This window comes from Eschrichtius robustus, chromosome 4 (assembly GCF_028021215.1).
Source record: "Eschrichtius robustus isolate mEscRob2 chromosome 4, mEscRob2.pri, whole genome shotgun sequence".
NCBI classification, from domain to species: Eukaryota; Metazoa; Chordata; class Mammalia; order Artiodactyla; family Eschrichtiidae; genus Eschrichtius; species Eschrichtius robustus.
This window is the reverse complement of record NC_090827.1, coordinates 104,524,882-104,547,970: the sequence shown is the minus strand read 5'-3', so window position 1 is coordinate 104,547,970 and position 23,089 is coordinate 104,524,882. Positions and strand designations below refer to the sequence as shown.

General features: G+C 38.5%; 1 protein-coding gene across 2 annotated transcripts in view; it reads right to left on the bottom strand.

Moving 5' to 3' along the window:
- The window catches only part of KCNIP4 (potassium voltage-gated channel interacting protein 4), a 443,407-nt gene that overhangs the window by 224,655 nt on the left and 195,663 nt on the right, over positions 1 to 23,089 (bottom strand). Inside the window, exon 1 of one of the 2 annotated variants that reach the window (XM_068543159.1) lies at positions 14,855 to 15,154. The exons of the other annotated variant lie outside the window; for it this stretch is intronic. Within the exon in view, the coding sequence (XP_068399260.1) occupies positions 14,855 to 14,966 (112 nt within the window). The 5' untranslated portion in view covers positions 14,967 to 15,154. Of the gene's footprint in view, positions 1 to 14,854; positions 15,155 to 23,089 lie in introns of those variants that run through there. 2 annotated transcript variants of the gene reach the window in all.

Genomic DNA, 23,089 nt, shown 5'->3' with positions numbered 1-23,089 from the left:
TCTAAGCTAGGGTGTTTACCCCAATCTCTAAAGTGTCATTCAACTCATCTATTATCCATCTGATTTGCACTTAAAATAAAGCCTAAACATTTAGTTAGAATATGCTGACAGAACAATATTGGGAAGTCATTTAATTTCTCTAACCTTCAGTTTCTTCATCTGTAAATGGTAAAGTTATAAAAATTTTTCTCTTCATATATTTGTGGCAAAAATAAAATGGGAGTACCTATCATAGTGATTTATAAGTAATAAAATATCATTACGAATTATTATTATTTTTTATAAATTAGAATTCCTATTACTCAGTTATTTGATTTTTTTCAGGGAATCATGCAACTCTGCTATATGTATTGCTTCATATTAAACAACGAAGTACTGAGGAAATCCTACATGCTGTGGGACAGGTGCTATATACGCTATGGTTAATACACATTAGTGCATGCTTCCTGTGCTCAAGAAGCTTTTACTTAAAAGAAGAGATGCAAGAAGTACAGTGGAAGCAAAAAATAAAGAGAATAGCAGAGTAGATTTTGTGCAGTAACAAGCGTAAGGAAAGCGGAGATTAAAGAAATGAAAGGAGAATGGGCTCGACCCTAAAGATATCCTCGACTCACGTGGATGGAAGGGAGCAGGCAGGTAATTTCAGGGAAGACAGACACGTGGGCAGAATCAGACAGGAGCAAACATGCCGTGAATGCTGGAGTAGTTGGGCAAGATGATTTCCTGCCCTTTGGTAAGCAGCTCCCTAAGTATTGCCCTGTTTCTTCAAGGTGAACAAGGATGCATGCCAACTTCTCAATTATGGTTTTTGGTAAGAATATGGCAAAAATATAGCTTTTAAAGGTCTCTGTAAAAAAGTGTCTTTGGATTGTCTTTAACCAAATTTTCTAGCATGTGAAGGAAAAAACGGAGCTAATATGGAGCAATCAGTGATGAGATAAGACAGAGTAAAGCTCAATTATGAGACTCCTAATTCTCATCTACAGAGTAAGACATTTATCATTATGTTAGAAAGTGTTTGAGGAAGATTAAGTAGGAGGCACTTTACATAAATATTCTCTAGCACCGTATGGATTCCAGGGGAGAGAGAAATCTCTCATTTGTTTACTTTGTTTCAACTTTAAGTAACCCTATATAATCAAAGAGAAGGTGAAGAGAAGGAAATAAGAATGTCATTAAGTTTAAGTTTTACCTCTCTACTTGGGATTTGCCTCTACTCTTTCCCAGCATAGCTATGAATGTAGTCACACTCATCCATATTTAGGAGAAGGTACACAAAGAAGCAAAGCAAGGAAAGGATGGCCAGTTAGTCAGTTCCTATCCTATATCCCTGCCTATATCTGGGATTGGCCTCAGACCAATAATCTTGGTACCTCAGAATCCATAATGTACTTGATGCATCAGCAGACTTTCTGTGTCTTTATTGTGTAAAACATAAGCCACATCCCAGAGGAAAGAACATAGCACTGCAAGGAAACACCACGAATGACACCATTTATAGTGAAATGATTGGAAGCTCTCTAAGAGGAGGTGACATGGTGTAGATGTCATGGCATAAGATCTCAAGCAATCCTTGTCCACTTGAAAACTTTCCCTCCCTTCCCAGCCTGAGAAAATGTATTTAAAGGAGTTGACAGACTTTCCTTAAATAATTGTTCTAGGATTTAAATTGTTCCCTAAAGAACAGACATTTCAGGTCCTTCTGGAATGTGGTAGGGCGAGGAGATGTGCTTCATGGAAATATTTCTAGACTCACCTTAGATAGCCACTGGCAAGGATAGTTCTTACTGTTGTGTAATGTGTGTATTTGAAATATATTAGCTAGGCAGGTCAACTCTGAAGTTTACAAAGATTTTGCAACTACACAGTTTCTTTGCTGATTTTGCATTTCCCTTGAAAACACCTACAAAATGCTAAGCTATACGTTAGTTTTATTGTTGTTGTATTCTAGAAGAGATATATAAGAATACTGAAGTCAGCTTACTATTTTGAGCATTATATTTTTAGTCTAAAATCTTGTTAGGGACCTACAGCTTATGTGCAAATTTGTAACAGAGGTATATTTTCTAAAAAGAATTTTAGCTATGCAACCTCTACTGTCATGAAAGAAGGCATTTGGCTAATTCCCTCTGTGTCTCCTTGAACATTTGCAATAACAGGAAGGAGTTAATTCTGCTTTTCACTCAGGTGATGTTTAAAAGCTTCTGCTAATTTCTTCTTCAAGGCACCAGTGATATTTAGGAATTGCTGAATATAGTGAAGACAGATGTAGGATTTGGGTGTTTGTTCAGGTGCTTCTGACTTCTAATTATTTTATAATTATCCATTTTTCCCTGTAATTTGTTTAAATTTGGAATCACATCACCAATATATCTCATTGCTGCCGGGTCTTCAGTATTCTCCTGTTTATTCATGAGAGAGTTTCTGTGACCAAGTCATTAATAACCATGCGTTTACTGAGATACAAAGTCACTCATGTACTTAATTCTATTCAAATGGATGTCTGGGAAAGCACTTGCCCCCAGTATACTACCTTGACCTTACTAATCTAGGAACCTTAGAGTATTTCTTTACTTGTAGAGATTTAGAAACAAACAAACAAAACAAAGTTAGCACTAACGTGGAAGCTTAGAGTGGAAAAAACATGAGTTCTAGCTTCTGAAGTCTGTGGTTGATTCCAGCTCTGCTGTTTGGTTTCTCAGAAATGAGACAAGTTTCTTAGCCCCTTTGAACAAATTTCCTCACCTATAAGAGTGGTTATTGAAAATACCTGTGAACTATCTGATATATGGCAGAACCCAGCACAGTATAAGTTGCAACACAAAGTACTCAGAATCAGCATAAAGAAAATTACGTTTTTGACAGCTCTGTTCACAATGTTTAGGAGCCTTTCTACCTAAACTGGTTTTGTAAGAAGAGGGGAGACTGAAGCAATAATTAGAAAATTTGAGTTACAATAGGGTGTGTGCCTTGTCTCAAAATTATTCTATGATTCAAAATCACTCTATTGTTTTGAAGATCTATGAAGCTGACATTTTGATGACCTCTATTTTACAGATGAGGAAACTGAAGTTCAAGAAGTTTGGTGATTTACATAGGACCCACAGCCAGCATGTTTCAGGGGCAGGATTTGACCAGTGTCTGTCTATTTTCAAGGCTCAGTGTCTCCTAACCTGAATGTTGCCTTGCCTCTACAGCCAAGTTCTACCACTAATTCACAAAGGAACTCTGTGTAGCTCATTACTTTATCATGACATGTAATAGGAGGGAGTTTGACTGCATGGGTTTTCATATCTTCCTACTCAAAAGATCTATGATTCTTAGTTCCAGACTTTGTCACCTGAACAAGATATCACACATTCTTACTTGAGATGAACACAAGCATACCTCTAAAAAGAGACATTACTCCCCCTCCCTGCTATTTAAATGTATCTCAGTAAAATGCATATATTAGTAAGGCTCAGGAAACATTCATTAATAATAGCAATGATTTTATGTATTCCAATTTTCCTCCTAAATCCATACAGGCCCAGGTATTACTTCATCTAGAAAAAAAAAAAGACAGGTTTTTTTTTCAATAAATAATCTGATGCCTACTAAATGCCACTCTTGATGGTTGTGATGGGCACGATCACTGTTAAGAAGTGGAGATCATTTCATAAAGGAAGTGCATCTTGACTGACAAGAAAGCAGAACAAGAAGAGTATCTTCAAGCTACAATGTGAAGATCATATCTGCACATAATTATGATTCTTAATGTTAGATTAAAAAGCATTAGCAATTCAGCCCTAAGACACAGTTTCTTAACATTGAGTTTGCCAACATGGTCCTCAGGGTCCACCTTCAGAATGTCCCCTGATCAACAGCAGATGGTGACCGTGCAGTGAGCACAGAAGCCCGGGCACTCCTACATTACAGACGGGCAAGTCAATCTGTGCCACCACTTTGAAAAGCAATTTGATCTTAAATATATGCTAGGATACATGAAACAGCCCATTCTCTTGTGCCGTTAATTTTTCTTCTAAGACTCTATCGTAAGAACATAATTCTAAATATGTAAGCAACCTCACACACAAAGATTCTATTAAAGAATTTTTCAAATACTGGACAGAAGGCAAATAACTTACATGTCCTAAAATCAGGGTAAGTAAATTATATTATACACATTTATAGAATATAATGTAGGCATTAAAATATTTATGAAGGACCTATAATCTAATATAAAAAGATTTCTGCTCCACTGTTGAATTTAAACTACATAAACTTTTTTACATACAGTATTACTAAGTTTAAAGGAACAAAATATTACCAATGGTTATTCTTTGAATGGTGGGATTATGGGCATTTTATTCATATTTCTTTCTTTCTGTATATTTATAAACTTCTTACAATGATTGTTTATTACTTTTGTAATGGAAAATCATTCCCTTTCTCACCATTCAGGTTTGATTTCCAACGCTATAATCTTTTCACACTTAAAATGCAGTTTAGTGACTTAAAAATATATGTATATAAAAAGACTTCACATATGTATATAAAGACACAAATTATGTTTGATCATACCTCAACCCAGTGGTTCTCAACACGGTGAGAGGTACTTTTGCCTGCCCTTCTTCCCCTCGCGGGATTCAGCAGTGCCTGGAGACACTTTTGGTTGTCAAAGTTTGCGGAAAGGTGCTGCTGGCATTTTGTAGGTAGAGGCCTGGGCTGCTGCCAATAGCCCTATCATGCAGAGGACCGCATGCTCAACAAAACATCACCCAGTCAAAAACGTCAGTAGTGCTGAAGTTGAGAAACCCTGCCTTAGACAAAATGTTTAAAAATTATATTAATTCAAGACTGCAATGGGAACTCTGAGTTTATTACCAGAACGTCTGAATAAACTTGCCTATCTATCATCACTCCATCCATCTACTCAATCCCACAGACATTGAGGGCACAGAGACAAGTGCTCTGCCTATGTGGTGCTTGAAGTTTAGTGGAAGAGAAAGGCATAGAAATCAAGTTTAATGTACTTTGAAGTGCTAAGGCAGAGTGTTTTGGGATAACAGATATGGGTACTTCATCCAGTTAGGTGGTTCAAGGGAGGCTTTCTGGAATAGATGGTTCCTGAGCTGAGCTTAAAGGATAAGAAGGAGTTAATCAGGCGAGGGGCAATGAGAATTTTATTCTAGAAGGAGGGACAGTCATAATACAGGGAAAGGCATGACACATGAAACAGCATGGGGTGCTTGGGAAATAATGAGTTTGATAGCCTTGGAACATAAAATGGGCACAGGTGAGGCTGGGGGAGAGGCACAGAGGTCTTAGGGCCAGAGTACCGTTTTCTGCTTCAGGAAGTCAAGAAACGCTTCCCAGAGAAGGAAGAATATGAACTATGATTTGAAGGTTGAAAAGATGTTTCCAGGAATATGAGGAGGGAAGGGCATTCTGGGAGAGAGAACAGTATATGCAGAAGTATGGTAGCTGGAGACCACACAAAATGCTCAGGGAACTTAAGTTTAGTGTTGCTGAAACATAAAGTTGGGAAGGAAGAGGGGAAAAAAAAGGAGAAATGACTAGAGATGAGATCAGTCAGATAGGCTCTGGTCTGATAGTGACCTTTGTATTATATGCAAAGACATGGAGATTTTATTTTATAAGTGAAACAGAAGAATCTTGAGCATCAGCTCAGTCGCCATGTCTGGAAAGATTTCCCTTTTGAGAATATGAAGTCAGGTTGGAAGAAAGTGGGATGGGGATGGTGTTAAGATTTGACATGTGTATTGATTTAAAGGGACAAGCTATCAAAGATGCAGTGAGAAACCCACTGATACATATTTGTTGTGCTTCCATGGTATACTTTGTACTGCTCTGGACCCTATGGAAATACAGGGAAAATTCACTCTGTGCTGAGGTAGAGTGTTCTCTTCTCTGGCTGAGGAGAAAATAAATGAACACAAAGTAAATGACTTGGGGAACATTGCATGAAGGTTTGTTATTATCAAGTATACCTTCTATGACATACATCAGGACTGATTGAATTCAGATTAAGGAGGAAATGTGATATTAGAGAGAGGGTAAGTTTTGATCTGGGCTGAAATGGGGAAATACGGGTGGCATTTGGGTAAGAGGAGGCATTGTGGGAGAAAAGGGAAGAGTGGGAGGGAAGACTTAGAAACTGGGATCAACACAAAGTGTCCTTGAAAATGTGAAACTAGGTTATATCAACTGTCTGTAGATCCCAAGGACGTGTGATGCTGAGTGCTTAAAAGTGTCACTCAGATTCAGCTCAAAGGTCACCTCTATGAGTCCTTTCTGATGTTCCCCACCTTCTAAATAGTACTGGTCAGTCTCTTCTCTATGTCCCCCTACGCCTTGCAAAGATGTGAGACCAGGAAAATTTACTAAACCAATTTGTCTGTGTGTAAACCCCTCTTAGCTAAAACTATGCCTTTAAGTTCCCAATTACTAGCACCGTTAAGTTCCCAGTACAGTGCCTGGTACACAGATCACTTTTAAGAACCTTCATTTCATGGACGATTGAATGAATAATCACGTTTAGTAATAGGTATGATGGAAGTTAAGAACAAAGACAGCAATGATACTAACTCTGCAAGTAATACAAAGTATTTGGTGAGCTCTGTGCTCCAGTCACTGTGCTAAACATAATTTTAAGAAATATCGTTTAATTTACTTCTCACAATAATCCTATGAGGTAGCTACTATTATTCTCCCCATTTTTGAGAGAACCGACGTTCAGGGTGGTTATAAACTTCGTCCAAGACCATGTGGACAGTCAAAAGCAGAGCTGTGGACTGACTTCAGGTCGGTCTCACTTCAAAAAACATGAAATGAACCACTATTTATAGATTTTTCATTTTCAAGAGAATTCAGACTTAAGGTGATTTTACTTTTTAAAACCTTTGTTGATTCAATGTATTTGTCCTCGACCCATAAGACTTAATGTAATACAATAGTCGGAGGACCAGTTTACTTTGAAGAGTTGAAACGTGTCTTTAACAAACCCACAAGACAAGGGTTTATAAACTCAATGAAAAAAGCATAATGTCTCCTTGTCCAAGAGGCAATGAAACCTAAACAAAAATCAGTAAGAAGGGGGGACCCTAATTGTTTAGCCCCAGTATTGACTCATCGTGTAACACAATCATGTTGGTGGCTTAATTTACATAACAACCCTCTAAACTGGCCTAGAAATTGTGAAATTAGGGGAAGGGAAAACATTGCACAAACACATACATCCTAATTCAAATCACTTGTTAATTTAGCAGATAATTCCATCAACCGCCAAAGAAGGACTAGACCCCCATCCACTCAATGAGACTAAGGACTCAAAAAAGTCTAGATAAGTTTCCAAAAGGCAACATCTTACCAACCTGAGACCCCTTCTCAACGGGTTCCTTTATTGCCACCTCTAGTGTAGGGGTTGGCAAATTACAGTGAAAGGTCAAGTCCAGCCTGCTACCTGTTTTTGATCTTTCAGCTGTATTGTTTTACATTTACAATGGTTAAAAAATAAAAATATTCTGTGACACATGAAAATTGTATGAAATTCAGATTTGAGTGTTATTGGAAGACAGGCACACACATTCAGTTTTTTACCTTTCGTGCTACAACAACAAAGTGGAGCAGTTATAACGGACTTCATGACCCACCAAGTTTAAAATACTTAACATATAACAAGATGACTGACAAGTGTTCTAGAGTAAAGCTCAGCAGGTGCCAAAGAACTCAGTGAAGAAATCCTTGCAAACATCAGGGGTTTGGCCTTTCAGATTTATTGCCTAACTCAGTGGTTCCCAAAGTGTGCCCTGGAGTAGCATGAGCCTAAAGGGGGAAATCATTAGAAATGCAAATTCTCAGACGCTAACCTAGATCTACTGAATCTGAAACTCTTAGGGTGAGGACTAGCAATCTGTATTCTAACACATCATCTAGGTGATTTTGATACACGTAAAGTTTGAGAACTGCTGATATAACTCAAGGAACGTGTTATCTTTTCATAATTACAAGAAAGGCATTTATTGGCTTCTATTTGTATCCCAAGCACTGAGCTAGATATTTCACTTATATGTTTGTATGCCCTACCACAATCCTGAAAGGTTGGGCTTATTGGCCTCATTTTACAGAAGGAACTCGAACTCAGGAAGGTTAAGTAATTGGTTGAGAGTTACTGAATTAGGATTTAAACTCAGAGCTTCACTTGCCCTCAGGTTACTCTGCCCTCTCCCTTATCATGTGTGAGAGAAAGCAGCTCCTTAGACCTTGAGGGAGCTGCCCGGGTTTATCAGGTAGGCTTTGGCATTCTCTCGTTGAGTATAAACAATGTCACAGAGTACTAACATCAGACAAGACCACTCTGTACCTATCGATCAAGAAAAAAACAAGACCACTCTGTAATCAAGGCTGAGAAGAGGACAAACATGAACTTCGTTTAAACCACAAAAGTAACCAAATATCCACCCTTTTAGCTAATGTAGCTTGCTTTTTGCCAATTACAGCTTTAGCCTTTGTCTAGTTTTTGCTACTTGTACGTAAGATTTATTAAGCCAATTACCCTGGATTATTGACTTCATCGAACAAAGCCCTGCTCCCTAAATCATAATCCCCTAATACAAGCTCAAATCCAGAAGTCCTTTCTAACACTCAGTTACCGAGATGCCCCACAGTTCTCCATGGTGTGTGTCCTCCTTTTCCGCAAAAAGTAACGAAGCCAAATTGTTTGACCACAGGTGTGTTCCTGGTGCTCTTTGGCTGGAAGTCATTGAAATGTACAACCCCTCCACCCTCATCCCTCCTCACTGAGATTCCACCTATCTGCTCCAGGCTGGGGTGGGAAATGGGTTCCCAAAGTAAGCAAAACTAAAAAAATAATAGTCCCCAAACCAATCAGTACCAAGCACATTGCCAGGTTCAGAGCAGACATTTACATGGATTCATTATATCTTAAGTGGATTAATGGGCTTTTTAGAATCAACCTGATTACAATAATGACTTTAGGAAGCTGCCTTTTTTCCCTTTAAATTACAGTTTAAATTCCTATTTTTAGCTTCCAGTCTTTACTTATCAAAGTCTTTTGATCCCTCAACTCATCAGATTTCAAATGCCACCATCATTGTGTAGCCTTCCCTGAAATTTTCCAACTGGATGAGATGGCTCTTCTCTTTGTGTTTTCTAAAGGCCTTGCTCCCCTCCCCCGCCACCCCGCACCAGACACTTTTTCATCTTGGATTAGTTATTCATGAGCTGTTTGGTCTTTAATTTGAAAACTTCCTAAGAACGGTAAAATGCCCCATGTCCTTTATTCCCCTTCACAGAGTAGGTGCTTAGTAGATATTTGTTCAATTTCACTTAGAAATCCAAGTTGTTCTTGTTGTTTTTTCCCAGTTACAGAATTGAAAGGGCTACTTTCCCAGCCAAATCAAAGTCCATCTAAGCTGGGCTTTTTCAGCTCCCTGCTGGATGTCTGATTTGAAATTATTTCCCAGGGCCATAAGGTTCTAATAAACAGTTACCTCAGATGCTTTTGGTGTGCGGTTTATCTCTGTTTTGCAGGGTAACATTGATGTTAAATCTTTCTAGCAGAGAAAAAAAGAAAGTGAAAAGATCGTAATCAACTAATCAACAGTTTCCAAGCTACTTTGGAAACTTGAAGGAGGCACTAGAGGCTCTCAAGTATGTAGCACAAGTAGAAGTGCACTGGCATTATTAATGTATGGGAGTAAATTACACTCAGGCCATCATTTTTTTAGTATGTTCTACATACCAAGCATTGTGCTGGACAGCAAGGTTAATTATATAATCAAGGAGAGGGAGTAAAACTATGTTTATTTCCCTTTACATTTTTTTCTGTTTTTGTTCCAGGAATTCCACATTTTATACCATGTTCCTATGTTGGTATTACCTCACCCAGTACCCTGCATGTAGAACTTGTGCAAGCCACTTTCTGGCATATAAATTTGATAAACTTTGCTTTAAAACCCCAGCTTAGAAATCATGTTCTCCGGGGAGTCATCTCTGATCGCTTCTATCTCTTCCACTTGGGATTAATTACTTTCCATTCTTTATATCTCGGACTCGTACTGATTTAGCTACCATAATGTATTGCATTTTCTTTGTTTATACACTACATACCCTTATACAACTGAGAGTTCCTTGAGGGTAGCAACTACTTTTAATTCATCTTTGTATACTGGGCCTAGCAGAGTGCCTGGCATATTGTAGACAGATGAGAAACAATAAATGTAAGCCATTGCGGAAACACAAATAACAAAGTATTGGTAATTATTGAAGTTGGATGATGGGTACATCAAAGTTCATTATACTATTCTCTACACGTTTTGTGTGTAAAATTTTCCAACATAAATGTTCAAAGTAATTGAAGACCTCGCAAGATGTCAGATGTATCTTGCAAAAATTTTAAATTCCCACCATAAATGAAGCTACTATATTGGTAACTACAACCTCTGTGTGCCCCAGATTTCTTTTTTTTTCTCATAAGAAATACATTTGAGGCCAAACAACATTGCCCTGAAATAAAAAACAATTATGCCATTTCAGAAAAGGTGCAGGTCAAGAGTATTATATTAAACATGAGTTTCTGGGAAAACTGGAAATTGACAGTTCACATTAAATATCTTATTGAGGAGGGCAATCTATGGATTTTTGCCCAGGTTGTCTCCCACCTGAATTGTTCCAGAAGCATAACTGGTACCTCTGCTTCCACTCTCTTACCTCTGAACTCATCTTCATCTACTCCCAAGCTGACGCACCTGAAACACTGGTCTGCCATATCGCTCATTATTTCCCCAAAGCTGAAGACTTTGAGCAAATGGCTCTTCACCAGTGAGAGAATAAGTGTCCTCTCAGCATTCACCCCAATGGACCCCTTCAGACACATCTCATTTCAACATTCTGATGCCCGCGTGCTACAAGCCGCTGCTCTTCTCCATGAAAGCTACCCTCGCTCAGTGCTCAGGGTCACAATTCAAGCTCTTTGCTCAGCCTGGAAAGTTATTTCCCCATTCTCCCATCTGGGAACTCCTTCTCACACTCTAAGTCCTGTACAACTGGTTTTTTCCTCCATGAAACCTTCCCTTGAGCCCTTTCCAGAATGTTCCACTCCATTTGTGCCTCTACAGGCCATTTCTTGGGTTTGTGCCCAGAGCTTATTTCTCCTGTCTTGTTAGGTAATTAGTTTCCCTTTCTAGAATGTAAGGTTACTGAGAGTTCATTCCTTCAGTGTTCATCTTGTCCCTTCCCACCAACTCAGTCAATGCCTAAGAGAGGACCCTGCCCACATTTAGAATCCAATAAGCTATATATTACATGCAACACTGTGAAATGATGAGATTAATCCTGTGAGTGTCCTTCCTCCTTCCCTTTATTAATGAGTGGATATATGTAAAACCTCAAATCATTATATTAAAATCCCATTAGTCATTTTAATCCTCTTTACAAATTGCTTTTGCTCCCTAAACCTTGAATTTTTAACTGAAAGATAATTATTTTTTAAAGTAGGGCTTTATTGAAATCAGAATCTAATTTAGGTGGGAGCAGAAATGTTTCTCTTTACCTTTTCCTATTCATGGCTAATTCTCACTAGCCATTGGAGACAATAATAAAGTAACACTGCTTTATCTTGACACTAATACAGAAGCTCACATTCATATAGGCTCAGAACTACTTTCTAAGTTAATCAATCCACAGAGTCACACTAGAGAAAATACTCCACGATGGTACCAGTGAACAATCATTGCCCCCTGAGGACAGTTTAAAGTTTGATGTTGCCTAAAAGAAGCTCACAGTTCTGCTCTGGGCCTCATCTTTACTTCTCCACCAAAAAGAATGGCTAATTCTCTGGCCTTTTTCTGGGCTATATTTTCTAAGTGGTACAATCTCAGTTAAATGTTTGGCAATCTACATTGGGAAAGCCCTTTTTGGCCTTTTTATCATTTGCAGGTAGAAAGGATGAAGGACTTGATAATCTAATATTTTGTGGCTTGCTCTGTAAAGGCTTTTTTTCTTATATCTCCACTTGACTGGTGATCAAAAGTTCTGTTTCTGCTTGGAGAGTGCCCCAATCTGAGAAAACAGAGACAGGAGGCCTAGGCTAGAATTCTTATGATTTCATTGGGTCTCACTGTTGGATTCTACTTGGGCTAGCCATTCATGGACATTGAATATGTCACAGATGGTCAAAATTCAGTGTAGATGTTCGAGGGAAAGGGGCTCAGGAAACCATTTGGCTTGCTTCTATTCTAATCCTGCCTCTAAAGTCAGTAGTGTGGTTTAGCTCACTTACATGCCATGCTTGGGTCCTATACTTGGGTTGGGAAATTGTGTAGCCATTGTGTAATCTTATTTCCTATGAATGCATTTCCCTCAGATATCTCATAGAGGGTTAGTGGACAGTTCAGTACAAGTTTCAGGAATTCAGGAAATTTCCCACCAATGTTTTCGTTGATTCTCTTTCCCAGTATTAGGAAAGAGAAATAAGTGAAAAGTGTGTTGTAGTAGGAAAAGCACTATAGGATTCAGCAGTCCTTGGATTCGGTTCTGTCTCTGCTCCCAGTTAGTGTTGCCTTCTGATAAATCAGTTAACATCTCTGGGTTGCAGTGGTCTTCTATGTCAACTGAGACAGTTGGACTAGATCAGTATTTTTTAACATATACTTCAGAACAAAAAAGATTTTTTTTTCCCAATTTTTTTCTACTTGTCAAGGAAATATACCTCATGTATGGTGATAACCTGCATCTTTGTTATTTTAGCACAACCAAGCCTTGCATATTGAATCCAAAGTTTGCCCAGCTTATTGGACATTTTACACAATATCTTAAATGTGTAGGCACATCATCTCTATATATGTGTGTGTATAGAAATAAAGATTCATATACGGACATGGATATTATTATTTGGGTATGAATATGGATACCTATCCCAAGAAAGATGTTTCAGACTAGCTCAAAATTCTGTGATTCTATTTGGGGGAGTTAGGTTTACAATTCTACTTTTTGTATTGTTGGAACTCAAATTTGAAGGTTTTGTCAGAAAATCTTTAAGTGACATAAAACAGCACTTAAAGAATAAAAGCTGAGTTATTTGCAGGGGGCTTTTGCAAACTTGGGACTTTTGACTTTAAATGTCTACACTACCAACACTGGCAATAAAAGAACTGTGCGCTATCTTATAGGGCTGTGAAAGTTGACTTCCTCGAATACCTCCATGATGGTTTTCCTCAGATCCTTCTTCATCTAGCTCTGAAACCAAGCCATCTTGAGTATAGTGCACTAAAATGGTGGGCTATGGCTCAACTGAGTCCAGAGAACAAAAACTAATATGGAGAAGGAATGAAACAGAAGCAAATTATTCCAATCATAGAAATTGAAATGATCTTATCTGTATTTTGTTAAGTCACCACTAGTGAGTGCACTGAGGCAGAAATCTCAAAATAATGCAAGATTGTTGTGTAGCACTTGGAAAAGTTTGTTTCTGTATTGTTTTCCTTCCAGCAAAAAATGTAAGGTTAAATAAAATTACTGTGTAATATGAGAAAAAGCAGAAACTATTTTCTGAGGTTTTATTTAATCCCATTACAATATTATTCTTATGTGTGCCTGAGCAGAACTTGTCACAGATTGAGAATACTTAAAAGAAGATACGAAAATTGCGTGGAACTTCTTCTGTTCTTTTAAGGTCTAAATAGTAGAACCTAATGAACCCACTTGTAGAGAAAAGGACTTTCTGAAGATAACATACATTGACCATTATTAACATATTAACAGAAACAACCTGTGTACCGGATATAGTTTGGGATGATGTCATCTTAGCTATCAGGTCTTAGCTCCTTAACTTGGTCAGAAAGATTAGGAGCATGTGCAGGCTTAAATATGTTCCTCATCGTCCCCCATTACACACAACGTGAGAAGTGAATATTCATAAATAACTGGGCAGTAAAAGACCATATCCTTAGGAACTCCATTCTTTCACTTGAGAAGAAAGAAGAGCTTGGATGTAGAACTGACATCAAATAATTAGGGTTTAAATAATTCAAAGCATGTTATTTCAGTAGAAAGATTGTACATGTATATATAAAACTATATATATAACTATATATATATAACTATTGAATGGAAGTTAATCAACTTTTTTTACTCCCCAATCGTTGTATAGTAGAATTGATTTGGGTAGTAAAATTTATATTAGATGGATAAAATATTTATTGGTAGCACCAATGCTGTCCTGTGCTTATATGGGTTCCCACTCAAGAGACAAATGAGCAAAGTGGCTCATTGGGGAACGTAAATGGAACACTTTTGCAAATTAAGAGTTCAGAGCACATTTTTGCTAAGCATTCATTAACTCAATTTTAAATCAAAAGCTTACCCATTTTATATCATAATCAATAACCCAGCGCCACCCCCGTACCTCCTAACTAATGAGGCAGCCACATATTTCCCTCACAAATCTGGGTGGTACTCCAGAGGATGGAATTACTAATGACATTACGGCGTGGTAGCCAACACGAAACTTGTCAACCCAAACAGCAACCTGTATTATCACCCCATAATAGAGAGTCCTAACTTCCCACCTTGGAACTATATTTAACCCATAATATCACCCTAAACTCAAACAGGTTTCGAACAGAAAGATAATGGCACAATATCCCTTCCTTTCCAATGTCAAATATCTGGGTAAACAGAAATGAACTGCCCAGTGCTAGGCTGCTCCATGTCAAGCATGCATATTTTAAAACTTTTACTTTGCGTATTAAGCCTCCTCAACTTCTGCAGCGTCTGTATCCACTTCTGAACCAGACCTGACCAACAGCACAGATGGGAGCGACCACTTTACCTTCCGAAAAATCAATCAGTCCCAGCAAATGAAGCAGCTTCAGAGATGCACATATAATCACAACAATACCCACTGTTTGCAGTCCTTCCGACTCCCACTCGAGAGTCAACATCCTTCAGGCTGGGTAGAGCATCCCAGCCTCCGAACCCCTTCGGAGTGGAGGGAGTTAATTAGAGAATCCGAGCAATATCTGGCTTGGAACGAAGACCCACGAGGGGGGAAAGTGAGCAGCTCCTCAAAGATGCACCTGGCAAAGCAGCGGCCCCCCGGGGTGAGGACCGACCTGGGCTGAAGTCCAGGCTCTCATACTGATGCTGGCATTTGCCTGGTAGGGTCCCTCAATCACAGCGCGCCGGCCTTGGGACTCTGCGCTGCAGCCAGCGAGTACTTGGACTTCAGAGCTGCTAGGGAAACATCTGTTGGAGAACCGGAGAGTTTGCTGTGTCCCTGCAGAGAGGAGACACTCCCAGGAAACTTGCCCTGGAGAGCACAGCGGCGCTCCGCGCGCTGACGACGCAGCACCGTGCTGAGAAGAGCTGTCTGCGCGCTAGTTTGCAGCCTGGGAAGCTTGCGAATGTCCCCTTTTTGCCATAGCAACTGCTCTCTCTTCGCGGAGCAAGCTCCGCGAGGCAGCTCAACCCGCTCGCTCTCAGGCTGCTAGGAAAAATTCAATTTTGGTGGCTGGTGCCTACAGCCCCTTAAAAAAGCCCCTGCGGAAGCCCATGGGCAGCTTTTCTCGGGAGAAAAGTGCAGGGGCAAAATATCCATGATTCAGTGGCTTTTTTCAAGCGGGAGCATCCAAACCGCCGCCCACTTGCCACTACACTGGGCCTGTTCTGGTCCCCGTTGACACATGATTGAGAGCATTATTAGGGAGACTGATTTAGTCATTATATTTACAAACATGGATAGGGGGTGGGTAGGGCAGTGCCTTGCAAGAACACTGCTGTTTAGTAACTGCCCCCTGGAGGGTGAGTGCTACTATCGTCCTTAAATTCTTGCTTTAGCCTGTCTCAAAGCAAAGTTTCACAAACTTCCCTAATGATAAAAATTACTCGGCTTGTTAAAAACAATCTTTTGTGGAGAGTCTGATTCAGAGGATTCTGGAGTTTGTGTTCTTAAACTAGAAGCTAGGTGATTCTTACCATCAGGGAAGCATGAGTCCTACTGTCCTGAAAGATCCCAAGGGGCATTCTATTCCAAACCACACCAAGCAGCCTAGGCAGCTTTGTGGGAATGGTCACTGGATTCTGGGCTATGTCAGAACCACACTGGCTTAGTCATTCTGCCAGTTATCTCCTCTGTGCTGAAACCCAGCCCAAGAGTGGTGGTGAAAAGAATCAACTGGGATTCTGTACGTGAAGGGATTTTTAGCCCCTGGAACTCACTATGAAACATAAGGGCTTATGAGTAATGTCTCAGACCCCAGGGGATATCTCCTGGTTCTGCTATTTTCTTGCTTTGTGATATTTTGCAAGACACTTAACTACTCTGAAAACAGTTCTTATTCTGTGAAGTTGTGATTATGATCCTTCAATGCTTTATTTAAAGTTCTCCATTTAAAGGGAACTCTGGCAACTTAGAGTGGTCATAATAATAGTTAACATTTACTGAGCATTTACTATGTGCTCATCAATATGAGCTCATTAACTCATCCCCATAGCTCTATGTGACAGGGATTATGGTCATCTTCATTTTATAGGCGAGGAAACGGAAACATAATGACGTTAACTTGCCAAAGCTGTGGGCACAGCGCTTGGTAGGCGAGGAGCATTCATTCTTTCATTCAGTTATTCTTTAACATTTATTAAGCTGCTACTATGAGCTATAGATGATACATGAATGATAAAATGGGAAACAATGTCCAAACCTATCCTTTGGGACTTACAGGCTAATAGCGGAGGCAGGCATGAAATTGAATGTGACCCATAAACGTTCTAGCACTTGAGTAGGTATCTTTGACGGTACAGTGGGAGCACAAGAAGGGAACGTCAGCTCCACCTGGGGAAAGGTGGGTGGTGGTAACAGGAAGGAGACTTCATGGAGGAAGTAACCGTCAATGATGGTAGCTTTCATCATTATTGGAAATATTGTATCATACACAAGCTTCAGGGTAGGCAGGCTTGGGTTAAATCCTGATTCTGTCACTTGTTTGCTGTGTGAATTGGGGGAAACTGCTCTGTCTCTGAGTCTCAGTTTTCTAAATCCGAGATAGGAATGCAGCTGCCTCCTTGTCATGGTTGACATGAGAGTTAACAGACCGTGGAGAGCTGAGCCCAGCCCCTGGTATTCCCTTGCTCAGCACAGGGTAGTTGTGGGATTATGATAGAAGTGCCAACTCTTTAGAGGCTCTGCTGGGTCTAGATGGATGACATGACTTTGCTCTTCTCTGGTCCTGCTACTCCTCCCTGCCTCTAAGTCTAGTTGCAGTCTTTTCTCCATAAAGACTTTTTGAACACCCCAGCCCACAGGGCTATTTTTCTCCTCTGGGTACCAGGAAAATAACTGGTACATACAACTTTAGGTCATCAAGTTGGCTCTTTTCATTTTGGATAATACGCTTATGGGAGATATCTTTCTATCAATCGGCCCAACCATCTATCCATCTAAACATGTCTTCAGTTGCATCACCAAGCCAGTGAAGGGGAAGCAGTTCTCAGCAGTTGATGGGAAAATAAATGTTTTAAGTAACAATTCTCTGAAATTCCTGCCAATATATAACTATAGGAAGTCAAAAGTTAAAAGAAGTTACAGAAATTAATTAGGTCAGTTAAACTATAACTGTATTTTTTAATCCTTCCCAATACCATATTATAGTTAAAAAAACTAAGGTACAGAGAGGTTAAGTGACTTAGTCAATGTCACACAGCTAGAAAGTAATAGAACCAGAATTAAAATATCCCTTTGACACCCAAACTTATTATTCTCCCTTTATGCATTTCAGCAAATTTCAGCAAATATTTGTCAATTGATCTTTTGAATTATAGAGTTAGGCAAAGTATTTTAAAGTTGCCACATCCCATTTTCCAGGAAAGAAATCCCAGCCCTGCTTGAAATTCACATAAAGCCCCATGGGTACGATTTTGTTAATTCCAGGCAGTATTTCCCTTCAGGACAATGGCATTCCTAGTGTAGGATCCACCAGCTGAGAGTCTTGGAGGCCCATCCCTTTCCTATCTACATTAGCTACATTTGTACTGGGTTTTCAGAACACTTTCTGTTGGCTCCAGCTATAGGATCTTCTAGCTCTCAAAGAATACAATGGGCTCTTTCACATGCAGCCCCCTAGGATTTTGTAAGGTAATAACACCATTGAAGAGTTTCATTCTTCATCTGGAAATCTAGGGAAATGGGAAACACCTGGAGAGGAGTGTTCCTCTAGGGGCATTTTGGGAAAGAATAGTTGGCTGCATATTATTTTAAAAAAGCAACAACTCCAGCTTAGGCTCTATCATTTTGTTGCAATAATTTGTTAGCCCCAAGTCAGGTTATTATATTAAAATATGCTCTGGCTTTCTCTCCCCATTCCCAGGCTCACCGCTTTCTTTACATTGTAAGGAATACCCACCGTAGGAAAGGAATACCAAAGGAATAAACTAACATTTCATGCTCACTTACTCTAAGCCAGGCACCATATACTTTACATGTATAAATTAATTTAATCTTACCACAGACCAGACTTAGGTATTGTTATCCCTATTTCAAAGAAAAATAAAAACCAAGGTTATTGAGATTACATTATTTCCACAAAGTCACATTCAATAAAGGGCGCACTCAGAATTTATGTCTGATTAACTCTAAAACTAATAGCCACTAGCATTTATGGAGAACTTATAAATGTTAGGCACTATTCTAAAATCTTTATGCATATTAACTAATTTAATTCTTTCATAATTCCCTGAGATTTATATTATTACTTGGGTTTCAAGGAGAAAGTTCAGGCTTTAAAAGGTGAAGTGATTTGCCTGAGGTCTTGCCAAGAGTACTTGGCAGAGTTGAGATTTGAATTTAGGCATCCTGGGTGCCAGATTCTATGCACCATGGTGCCTCTCCACACCATGTTGAAGGGTTCTTTAACTGGGGCTCTGCTAAGGGACCCTGAAGAATCGCCAGGAACTCTTGGGAAAATGAATTTTAAAATGTGCTCAAGGAGGCATGGCCAAGCCAATTAACTGGTCTGAGGAAGAGAGGATCAGTGAGTAGACTTTCAACTTTCTTGCAGCAATCCATCGTGATCCTTTAAGTAATCTCAAGTGAGCTAATTTGTCTGAAAACTTGAAATTGATCACTTCCTTTTCTTTTTGTAGCTTCAGTTTGAAATTTCACCAAGTTGAGAAAAAATATTAAAGTTAGATAGATTTACCTACCTACCTATTTCCTCTCCAAAATATAGGTAGAATGACAATACATACAGGAACTAGTGAAGTCAAATTTAAATTTAATATTATTAATTTATACTTGTGTCAACTTTTAGAGATCATTTAGAGATCAAATCATCCAATCTTTTTATCTTACAGGGGTTTAAAAGTGAGGTGCAGAGAGCAGAAATGACTTATTCAAGGTCAAAGGACTTGGTAAATGGACAAAATTGGCTTGAACGTCATGATTCCTGAGCTATTAATGACAGGAGAAACCAGGATGATACACTGAGAAGTTAAAAAGAAATTAAGTTCTAAAGGAAAAATCTTCTACTCTCAGTCAATAGGAGTTAAGAGAAGCAAGACGTCAATGTGGTTGACATCATTGAGAAGTTTCCATTGAAGAGAAAAATTAATCTGGGTCTTTAAAAATAAGTGAGGAGAGGAGGAATGACTTTCCCAGAAGTAGAAATGCACACACGCTAGGGCAGCATTCACGATGGTGGCGTGGCTGGATTGAGGCCTCCTAGGCAGGAGAGAAAAATGGTCCTGGAAAGTTGTTGGAAGAGGCCTCTTAATGTTGGGACCTTATAGGACAAGTAATGAGGACAAAGTTGTTGTATGACCCTTAGTATCTCTTCTAATGTTAAGATTTTCTCACCAAAATGACAAAAGCTATTCACTTTCTGATGCCGTCTATTCTATCCCAAACCCTTACTTCTACCCTTGGTATATCACATATCTCTATCTTGGGGTTTCTCAATTACTTGCAAAGATCCCTAAATGTTCTCCAGACAAACTTTCACTCAAACATGACAGGACTCAAGCTATTTTACTTAGTCACAGGGCTCATTCTGAAAGGTTAGTAAATGCGCCTGGCATGCATTTCTTTAAAATAAGTAAGACATACAACTTTGTCACTCATGTCAAAACCCTTTTCATGTGCTCTCTCTATAAAAGGTGTCGGCCACTTACCACTACCATGGGCTGGCTTTAGGGCAATGATGATCAAGGATAATAATATGATTATCCTTTCTTTATTATCTTAAAATTAGGATCCAAATAATTTTGAGCCCCTGCTATGTGACAAACAGTATACAGTGTGCATTACATAAACTATCTCATTGAATCCTTACAACATCCAGGTAAGATAAGTAATATTATTAACTCCATTTGATAGATGAGGACACTGAAACGCAAACATTTCAATTTTCTTATACTGCAACATAGGGGAAGCGATTTTGGCTTTGTGTGGTCCAACTTGAAATTTATGTGAACTATGCGAGTGCAGAGGGCCTGACTGATGACCTATCAAACATACATTGTACATCTGCTTCTGCTTTACTCATTAAAGATTTCATCATCCTCAGGTAAAAATTGCTGCTCACTTGGAAGATATAGATCATTGCCTTTCTTCCTGTGACACTGATATTAATACTCATTGCCCCTTTCCCAGACACCAGGGTCATGCTGCCCCGCTATGTACGTGCTAATCTGCAACTATACTTCTCTGATGAACTTTTGAAAGAATAACCCTTGCCAGGCTTGATGGTTCTTTTTTCTAGCAAGGTATAAGACTATGCTAAAAACCATGCTTCAATGGAGCATTTCTCAGATCTGAGAGACTGTCTCCTGGGCTATAGCCTTCAGCTTAGCTGGAATAAAACTCTTTCTTAATCTTAGTCACAGACTGGTTATTGACTTTCCATCTGCATTGCTTGGCATAGTCGACAGGGTATCAGAGAAACTCACCCGAGGTCCCTCCCCTGTGTTCTCCTTTGGACAGGCACTCAGTATCAGCACAGGCCCCTTGAGCCCCTCTGGCTTCCCAGCATTCTCCTAGTGCTTTGGTGAGTTCTCCTGATATCCAGACCTCATAGATTTTAAAAAGTGACAGTCCTGAGTTTTGCCCAAGCTGTTAAAATGTTAAGACTTGGAATCTTATGGAGGTACCAGTACATTTCCTAAGTGGAAGGGTACTATAGGAAAGTCCTTAGGCAGAGAAAGCAGAAGGACCATTCGAGTCAACTGTGTTGGCTCAACTTTTTAAAACATGTGGCTTAAAAATTGGAAAGATTTGTACTTTATAGTAAAATGAAACAAAAAAGGGGGTTGGGGATTGTGCTTCTAAAGCCTGCCAGCTCCTGAATGCACAGCCACAGACTGGAACTCCAGCTGGCTTCACATACAATGGGTACAAAGTCAATACTCATCTTGCCCACAAATCACTAGGATGGGGTGCTTTTGACATTCCAAAACTGTTTTTTTTTTTTATATACTCAGTTAGAGAAACTAACTTCATAAAACATCTTTTCAAAATTCTGACCCTAAGAGAATAAAAGTATTCCTAGGAGAAAGCTTGAAGTTATAACTCTTATCATGTCCTTGAAATGTAAACATAGCCCACATCACTTGAGACTATGGCCTTGGCTCAATTAGTAGAACCCAAAACTAAGGAAAAAAAAAAAAAAAGGAAAAGAGACTTTTTAAAATTCAAGCAGGAAAACTATGAGATCACTGTCTGTGTCTATCTGGATGTATCTATGCCTGCGTGTACATTATAAATATGATATCTCTATCTCTGAATGGTATTATCAAAATAAATTTGTAAAAGAGCTCTATTTAATTGATTTGAAAGTAAGCACTTACAAATCAAATATTTCTAAATGTAACATAAGCTAGTCCCAAAATTTAAAGGACCACATGATCTAGGATTAATCTTTAATGAATAAAAACAAGTTTAAGTTGCTAGTTTAATTAATACAGATATGTCTTTAGAGTCATCAGTATTAAGTATAATACTTTTATTGTACCTAGGTTTACTGAAAGTCAATAAGCTCATGTTATCTCTGTTACAAAATTTGTCAACAAGAAAATTAACTTGGTATGATGATATTTTCATAAATAATGAAATAGAGATAAATGGAAAAAAAGTTTTTTGGGTGAACTCTTTAAGAACACTTACGTTATGATATGCCTACCTAAGCTTCTCCCAATTTTTGGTAACTTGAAAATTTAAAGTTTCACTGAATTAAGTTAAATGATGGAAATTCATTGAATTCCAGATCATTTTTAAATAAGATAAAATACTGAAACATTAATTGCTAAAGAAGTCTATGTTTACCTATTTTTGACCTCTTATTGCAATGATACTAAATATATTTGAGACTATTAGTAAATATATTTTGTGCTTTATTGCAATATTATACAATAAAGTGTCATATGTTCCTAGAAATTAATTTTTAAAAAGGACTGTATATGTAAAGTAGGATATATGTTGTTGGTAAGAGAATGTATAAAAAATAGAGATTTTTTGTTAAGGAAAAAGAAAGTGATTTTGTCCAGAAGCTGGTTATTTCTAAATGGAAAATGAAAGAAGGGACAAACTAATATGAATATAAAAATTTGTGGAAGGTTTGTGGAAAAGGAACCCTGAGAAAAGAGTTTTGTGTGTAATTAAATTGAATTTGAGTGAATGAATTTTAATATTATAGGTAAAATGGTGGAAAACTAGAATTTGTGTTTTTCTCTGCTAAGAGGACAAAGTTTTCTGGAAATATCGATCTGTTGTTTTTGACAACTGACTGTAAAGCTTCCTTACCTCTTAAGTAGTCTCTTGTAACTTTCTGTATTTGTCTTAGAATATTTTATTGTCATCTTGATTAAGTGAATAAGTAGTGTTTCACAGTGACTTATGGTCCTACTTCACCAAGTGTTTAAAACCTTTTGATATCTTTGACAAACTTCCTCAAGTCAAATTCTAAATGAAGTTCTTTTGACCTCTAGCTAACTTTTGGATGCTTCAGAGAGCCCTAAAACAGCTCAAAGGGAGATATTAAACTAATTAGGCTTATTTGGTAGGTTAAATTACATGGGA